The sequence below is a fragment of the Sinocyclocheilus anshuiensis genome, unplaced genomic scaffold, assembly GCF_001515605.1.
Source record: "Sinocyclocheilus anshuiensis isolate Anshui unplaced genomic scaffold, SAMN03320099.WGS_v1.1 scaffold1319, whole genome shotgun sequence".
Taxonomy (NCBI): domain Eukaryota; kingdom Metazoa; phylum Chordata; class Actinopteri; order Cypriniformes; family Cyprinidae; genus Sinocyclocheilus; species Sinocyclocheilus anshuiensis.
Window position 1 is genome coordinate 223,687 of NW_015539910.1, and position 8,484 is coordinate 232,170.

An 8,484-nucleotide genomic window follows, 5' to 3' on the forward strand; every position below is an offset into this window, starting at 1 on the left:
CACACCCCTCCCCCCGCTTGCCCCCGCCGATGTCATCGTCCATTGCGATGTTTCACTGTAGACATCGTCCGATGACAATTTTGTAGACATCGCCCAACCCTAATTGGATCATAAAGCAATTATTAGGCATTAAAGTTTTGTGATTTATCAAGTTGTTTGTCTCCCTCAGATCATCAGTGACTTGATGCACTTCAGAGGTTCCCACAAACATGAGTTTGACTGTCGTTGGAAGAGTTTCACCTTGGTGAAGAAGTCGATGGAGAACAGGGTGTGTAGTTGGGCCTAAAAAAATCTCCTGTGCCATTTATTTTAAATGTATAATTGTCTTATGAATCATCTTATTCTTTCCAGCTTCATGGGAAGAAACAGCACATCAGAGCTCTTCTGATTGACAGAGTTCTTCTTCAGCATGAGGTAGGAGCCAATGCTAATAACTTGGCATAGTTACTTGGCGCATAATAGATATTGTAGAGCTGTCACAATATCACATTTTCACGACATGATTTTCATGGCCAAAAGAATTCACAAGAACAATGTTGTCGTGATATCTATAGTACATTTGAAAAAATAAACAATGCTATCAGTCAAATTCTTCTTAAACGTTTGTGTTTTCTGTTGTTTGGCCAACGAGTCACACTAAATATGATTATTTTTTAATCATGAAGGCAGAGGGAAATATGTAACCAAAAGTACAAAGCATATAAAAAAACTTACTGCTGACTTACTGCTGGGGGTGTTTTTTTAAGCAATCCAAAAAACTCCCAGAATGGCTGGATAGCATTTTAGGGTATGGGTAGTTCAGTTCAGTTCAATTTTATTTATATAGCACATTTAAAAATAACCATGGTTGACCAAAGTGCTTAACAGTGTCCGGAAAAACTCAGACAAAAACAAGACAAATACAGTAAAAACATCACAATGTCTCAGCTCAGCTTGAAATAAAAGCCAAGGAATACAGATGTGTCTTAAGTAAAGATGGTCCCCATTGACTTCATAGTTCAGTTCAGTTCAGTTCAGTTCAGTTCAATTTTATTTATATAGCACATTTAAAAACAACCATGGTTGACCAAAGTGCTTAACAATGTCCGGAAAAACGCACACACAAACAAGACAAATACAGTAAAAACATCACAATGTCTCAGCTCAGCTCGAAATAAAAGCCAAGGAATACAGGTGTGTCTTAAGTAATGACTTAAAAATTCCAACAGTCTGAGCTGTTCTTATGTGTACAGGTAAACTATTCCACAAATTAGGTGCCACCACTTGAAAAGCTCGGTCACCTTTATTTTTTAACCTGGCTCTCGGAACATCGAGGAGCACCTGATTGGACGACCTCAGTGCTTTAACAGGAGTATGGACGTGTAAAAACTCTGATAAATAAGCAGGCACCAACCCATTTAAAATCTTAAAAACAAACAATAAAATCTTGAAATCAATCCTGAAGCGGACAGGAAGCCAGTGTAGTGAAGCTAAGACTGGGGTAATGTGCTCATACTTTTTAATCCCAGTTAGAAGCTGAGCTGCTGCATTTTGGACTAACTGTAAGCGTTGAAGAGATGACTGATCCAAACTAACATATAAAGAGTTACAGTAGTCTAGTCTAGATGTTATAAAAGCACGAGTTACACTTTCAAACTCCTTACGCGGCAGGTAGGGCTTGACTTTAACCAACAGTCTCAGTTGAAAGAAACTGTCTTTTACAGCAGAATTAATCTGTTTTTCAAATTTAAAAGCACTGTCATTTTTTTTTTTTTAATTTCTCATTTTATTGCGTGTGTCAACCAACATAAGGCAGTTTCCGACCTATAATTTTGGAGTGTCAACCAGATAGTTACTGGTGCTGGATTATATACTATTAAATATTATCATATGCATAGTTTTAACATGATATTGGTATTTAATTTCGTTGAATATTAGATTATTGTCAATACCAATATATTTAAACACCCCAAATAGGAATTAAACATTTTTTTTTCTGCTCTCCATGTTTAGATGCGAAAGTTGCTGGTCGAGGGCTGTGAATATAAGACTGTTCATCAGAACCTGTTGAGGGACCTTTTGCGTCTTTCCACCAGCACCTACAGCCAGGTCTGATTCCACATTCACCAAATTTTACAAAAAAATAATCCCCTTTATTTAATATGTTCTCCTGAATACCCATTTTTGGACCCTCAGGTCCGCAGCAAGGCCCAAAATGTGTTGTTCACAGCATTGGGGACCTATAACTTCTGCTGCCGAGACATTACTCCACGTGTCCTGGAGCTACTGGAGCCTACACGAACTGATGTCACCCAGCAACAGTTCAAGGTCCGTAGTCTACAATTTTCACTTTCTATCATTAGCGTAATGCTGTATTTGTCTTTAATTTAATACCATTGTTTTTATCATGTTTTGTTTTAGGGTGCGCTCTACTGCTTGCTTGGGAACCATTGTGGAGTGTGCCTTGCTAACCTACATGACTGGGATTGCATCGCTCAGACATGGCCGGCCATAGTGCGCTCAGGCCTCAGCTCAGCTATGTCTCTAGAGAAGCCCTCCATTGTCAGACTGTTCGATGACCTTGCAGACAAAGTCCACCGGCAGTACGAGACCATCGGCATCGATTTCACAGTAAGCAGCGTCGCCTGTTTTCTACATTTTGTACATAAACTTTGGCATAATGTGGTGTGTCGTTCAGACTGTTAAAATGCGGATACATTTATCATTGTTTGGTGACTATTCACAAGAGAAATCCAGTAATTTTAATAGGAATCCAGATATTCTGGAATTTGTCATAAAGATTTCCCCACAGGTTCAAATTGTTCAATGGATTTGGTGCATTATCCAATAGAAAGCTGCTTGATTTAAAAGTGATTTTTGTGCAAGCTGTACTTCATACATCGCTAAATTGTTGATAATAGACAATTGACTTTTTCTGACAACAACATTTTGCAGAAATTTGGCTAGTGTGGCCGCACGTTTAATGGGCGTTTACATGACACCATTTTCAAATAAAAATGGAAAAGTTTTTATACGTTTTTTCCATTAATTTACATGACGGCGGCATTTTGGGTGCCTGAAAATGCAAACTTTTGAAAACGGGCTTTAAAGTCCAAGTTTTTGAAAACGTTATGTCATCATCTCTGTGTAAATTACAAAAACGTGAATTTGAGAAAACAGTGACGTCTTGGACATGCATATTATGTGTTTCTTTACAAAGGGACATCGCCAACTAGTGGCCTGGCATGCATAATACAGCGTTTCTCCTCGTTATCGTGGATCCGCGTGAAAGAGAATTGAATGCAAATTTTTCAAAACGAATTAATTTTAGTTTTTAGCATATCATTGTCTTGTAAACATACCCTTAGGTGGAAAATAGCATCTACCTTGTGCTGTAAGACTCATGTTTCCCTGGATGAATCTGTAGGTACCTGAGAGTGCAGTTTTGCTGGGCCAGCGCATCACCGATTCAAGCCAGCCCACTCCACACATTGGCACTCCCACAGAACAGGAGCTGGAGCAGGGGCTGGCGCTTCAACAAGACAAAAACCAGGAGGCAGTGCAGTAAGTGCTACACATACACAATCACAACATTTTATACTCGTATAACATGGTGTAGTAAATCTTTGCTGTCATTCCTCTTTTAGGAAATATGAAAAGCTTGTCAGAGACCTGTTGGAATGTCTAGATGACAGGGACCTGTAAGTATCAAACAGATGTTTAAAAGTGCTACATTGTTTCTATAAAACTGGACACATAAAAGCATCACTTAATTTGTGCATATGTTGTTGTGTGTCATCAGGCCTTGGAAGTTTGAGCACATTGCTATTGGCTTCCTGTCTCTACTGCTAAGAGATGACTATCCCCTCCCGGCCCCAGCGGTGCTCTTCTTTGTACAGAGCCTCAACCATGATGCACTTGTTGTTCGCAAGGTTCGTGGAATGCTGTTTTTGTTAGCTTTGCATAAATCTGTATCAGGGTTTGCTGGGGTTTAGCACCAGCCTGCTCCAGTACACTTACCTAGAAGTATCTATTTAGATGTTAAATTTGGTTTAGGTTTAGGTCTAAAATCTGTTCAATATTTTGTGGTCAGCAAGATTTATTTTTAATGTTTTAAAAGAGGTTATACTCCCAAAGGCAGCATTTATGTGATCAAAATATAGAAAAGCAGTATTACGATTTAAAATTACATTGTTCTATTTTACATTTTGATCTATTTTAAAATGCAATGCAAAATTTATTTTTCCAATGGCAAAGATACATTTTCAACATTAATTTTTCCAGTCTTCAGTGTCACATTAACCTTTAGGAATTTAGAATATGCTAACTTGGGGCACAAGAAACATTTCTTATCAATGTTGAAAATGTTTTTTGCTGCTTAATATTTTTGCGGAAAGTGTGGTACATTTTTTAGCATTCTTTGATGAATACAATGTTCAGAAGAACAGCATTTATTTATAATAGAAATCTTTTATGAAATTATAAATGTCTTCACTGTCAATTTTAATTAATTGAATGCTTCCTTGCTGACTCAAACAGTAGTGTATATGCACTTAGTCTGTTGCATGTTTAAAAAAACATTGTGTATATTATTGTTTTGCTTCCAATAATTGCTGATATAGATGGCGATCGCCGCTATAGCAGGCATACTGAAACAGCTGAAGAGAGAGCGCAAGAAAATACCTGTTAGTCCCTGTGATATAAGTGAGTAAACAACAGCGTACAAACAAATAAATAGTACAATTAAATGAGGAGATTATTAAATTACTCTTCACATCCATCTGTTGGTCCATCTGTAAGATCTCAGTATCTGTGGACGGAGATAATTACACATGTGGTTCCTTGCAGGTGGGGTAACGGAGCCAGAGGGGCTGATGGCAGGAGACAGGCCGGGGAATGACTGGCTGCAGTACCACGGTGACAGCCTGCCGAGCACCCAGCAGGACTGGGACCATTTCTGCTTTATAGAGAAGACACATTGGGGCTACTACTGCTGGCCAAAGTAAACACTCACAGCCTCTGATCACTGTATGATTCACTCCAAATCTCTGCTTCTAGCTATTTTTCTCACTCTCTGCATTTCTCTGTTTATAGGAAGTTGATGGTATATGCCCCAGCAGCAGAGCAGCCCAAGGATCTTTCCGCTGAGAACATGAATGAGGTATACATGGACTGAGTGCGCTAGACTTTGTTTTACTGCCAAACTTGACAGTATGTATACTAAGCATGATTTTCTTACAGAGGGAGCGCATCATCTGTGACCATTTCACAGACCCCATGTTCATCAAACAGCTTATTGAGTTCCTGTCTCTTGAGGACCGAAAGGGCAAAGACAAGTTCAATCCTCGTCGCTTCTGTCTTTTCAAGGTACTAGCATTTATAAGACAATAATCATGGTAGAGGAGATAAAAGTACAGTTTGGCAGTAGGTTAGAAAGGAAATCAATCAAAAATTGGAGATTAAATTGACAATATTGTCTCTATTATCATCATTGAAAAGTTTTGGGGTTAGTAAGAGTTTTTTTTTTTCTTTGTTTTCTCCAAGACTGCATTTATTTCATTAAAAATACAAGAAAACGTTAATGTTATAAAAAAATACAATTTAAAATCAAAATTTTTTTTTATTTTAATATAGTTTTCAATTAGTAATTTACTCGTTTGATGACTGCTAAATTTTCAGCAGCCATGATTCCAGTCTTCGGTGTCACATGATCCTTCGGAAAATTATTTTAATATGTAATTATTTTATATGTAATAATAATAAAAAAATCTTACTGACCCTAAAGTTTTGAACAGTAGAGTATAAGTGGTTAAATGCATTCATCTAAATGCCAGCTTAGATTTACTTGTTTGATGCCATTTCATTTGCAGTTCAGTTATATTGTGATGCATTGCAGTGTATTGAATTGTGGCTCATGTATCACGATGTGTATCATACCTTGCTATCGTTGAAAGCATGTTGAAAGCCTTGATGTAATCTGTAGAAATATTTTTAGATGTTCCTGTGCATCTTGTTAACAAGCCACTGTTTGTGCTGTTATCCTCTGCACCAGGCTGCATACAAAACTCTCAGATGCAGCGAGTACATTAAGATATGTTCAATCGCCACATAATTCCCCTGACTTCTATTTTTGGGTTCTCAGCAGAGAGAAAACCTTTAAAAAGTAGCATTTCTTGTATCATTATCATCCTGTTTATGTTCACTGATTCCAGCAGTTTTGTTGCAGTTTCCCCAGCTGTAATTCCCAAACCGAGAGATTGCACAGAATGTGAGGACGTATTCAATAAATTATTTGTGGAGAGCAACAAATACAATTGTGCTCCCAGCCACATCTACCTCTGCAAATCTCTGCATTTTAACCAGCTCATAAACCTGCCCTGCTCACCTGCCATACGAATTTATTACAAAATACAGATGGCTTGCTTTCTCATTCAACGCCCACAGGGACTCTTCCGGAACTACAGTGATGCCTTCCTGCCTGTTCTAAAGCCTCATATGGAGCGGCTGGCAAATGACTCTCACGAGAGCACCCAGCGCTGTGTGGCTGAGATCATTGCAGGACTGGTTAGAGGCAGCAAGCACTGGAGCTTCAGCAAGGTGAGCACCGCTGCAGGCATGAGGGATACACTTAAAATTAGGAAGCTGCTGAGATGTTTAACCACATTGATGTCTGAACCCCCTCTTTCTTTCACACAGGTGGAGGCATTATGGAAATTCCTGATTCCTTTGATGCGCACAGCGCTGTCCAATATTACTGTCGAGACCTATGCTGACTGGGGTACCTGTGTGGCAACTGCCTGTGTATGTTATAGATCCTTACTCTGTTAAATTGTATGCCACGTAATCTACCGCCTGAATGTCTACTTGCAGCCAACAGTAAATGGTCATGAAAACATTATAAATGGACTTTAAATAAATGTGTGTGTATATATTATATTATATTATATTATTTAAAATATCCAAATTAATATTTAAATGGATAGTTCACCCAAAAATTTAAATTCTGTCATTGATTACCCACCCTCATGTTGTTCCAAACCTGTAAGACCTTTGTTAATCTTCGGAACACAAATTAAGATATTTTTGAGGAAATCCGAGAGCTTTCTGACCCTGCATAGACAGCAAGGAAACCACCACGTTCAAGGCCCTGAAAGGTAGTAATTACTTCGTTAAAATATTCCATGTGACATCAGTGGTTCCACCTTAATTTTATGAAGCTATGAGAATACTTTTTGTGCGTAAAGAAAACAAAAATAAGGACTTTATTCAACAATTTATTTTCTTCCGTGTCAGTCTTCGACGCGCATTTATGATAGTACCACAACGCATTTTCTAACATTATAACATTTTTTTAAACTTATTTTATTCAGCAAGGTTAAATAAAATGAGTCAAAAGTGACTGTAAAAACTTCTACGTTGCTGTACAAGTCAAATTGTACAAATTCTGTTCTTGTAACTTTAGATTTATCAAAACATCCTGAAAAAAATATTTACGCAAAAACATTAAACAGCACAGCAACATTAGTGCTCAAGAAACATTTCTTCTTATCAAATTAGAATGATTTCTGAAGAATCATGTGTCACTGAATACTGGAGTAATGGTTGGAAATTCAGCTTTGCCATCATATTTTAAATATATATAAAAAAATAAAAACCTTATTTTTAAATTGCTATAATATTTCACTATTACTGTTTCTGTTTTCTGTGTTGAGCATAAGAGACTTCTATCAAAAATATTAAAAACTGTAATTTATTTCAAACTTTTGGGCAGTATGTGAAGCCATGAGAACAACTAACTGTTTATGTTTGATATTTTCAGGAGAGCCGAGATCCACGAAAGCTCCACTGGCTTCTCGAGATGCTGATGGAGTGTCCTCTCAGTGGGGAAGGTGGATCGTTTGTAGATGCCTGGTGAGTGTATTTTGTGTTTTACTTCATGGGAAATTCTGAAACCATTCAGACTTGGATGCATATTTGATATTTTGATATTTGAGAGATATAATTTCTTTCTATCTCTGTAGCCACCTGTACGTGCTGCAGGGTGGTCTGGCACAGCAGGAGTGGAGGGTCCCAGAGCTGCTACACAGATTGCTGAGTTATCTGGAGCCCAAACTCACTCAGGTTTATAAGAATGTAAGAGAGCGCATCGGCAGGTATGTGTGCAGTCGGGGTCAAAACGGTCACTGTAGTCTAAAAATACACCGGCAGTTCTCTCTTGTCATGTTTTCTGTCTTGTCATGTCTTCTCTTGCAGTGTGCTGACGTACATTTTCATGATTGATGTTACCCTGCCATACACTCTGCCTACTAAGTCACCACACATTGCTGAGTTTACTGAAAGGATCTTGTCTCAGCTGAAGCCCCTGATTGAGGGAGACGAGGAGATCCAGAACCACGTGGTGGAGGAGAACGGAGTGGGGGTGCAGGATGAGAGGACCCAGGCCATCAAACTCCTCAAAACTGTTCTGAAGTGGCTGATGGCCAGTGCGGGGCGCTCCTTCTCCAC

The 8,484-nt window shown here is 38.4% G+C and overlaps 1 protein-coding gene across 1 annotated transcript in view; it reads left to right on the top strand.

The window, feature by feature from the left end:
* LOC107686372 (proteasome activator complex subunit 4B) overlaps positions 1-8,484 on the top strand; it is a 44,267-nt gene that overhangs the window by 30,633 nt on the left and 5,150 nt on the right. The window contains exons 25-41 of the mRNA XM_016483339.1: positions 170-268; positions 352-414; positions 1,993-2,088; positions 2,176-2,307; positions 2,401-2,610; positions 3,407-3,543; positions 3,627-3,680; positions 3,782-3,911; positions 4,602-4,683; positions 4,828-4,981; positions 5,074-5,140; positions 5,221-5,346; positions 6,424-6,576; positions 6,676-6,780; positions 7,799-7,890; positions 8,001-8,132; positions 8,233-8,484. The exon at positions 8,233-8,484 is cut by the window's right edge and continues 34 nt beyond it. Of these exons, the coding sequence (XP_016338825.1) occupies positions 170-268; positions 352-414; positions 1,993-2,088; positions 2,176-2,307; positions 2,401-2,610; positions 3,407-3,543; positions 3,627-3,680; positions 3,782-3,911; positions 4,602-4,683; positions 4,828-4,981; positions 5,074-5,140; positions 5,221-5,346; positions 6,424-6,576; positions 6,676-6,780; positions 7,799-7,890; positions 8,001-8,132; positions 8,233-8,484 (2,084 nt within the window). The remainder of the gene's footprint in view (positions 1-169; positions 269-351; positions 415-1,992; positions 2,089-2,175; positions 2,308-2,400; positions 2,611-3,406; positions 3,544-3,626; positions 3,681-3,781; positions 3,912-4,601; positions 4,684-4,827; positions 4,982-5,073; positions 5,141-5,220; positions 5,347-6,423; positions 6,577-6,675; positions 6,781-7,798; positions 7,891-8,000; positions 8,133-8,232) is intronic.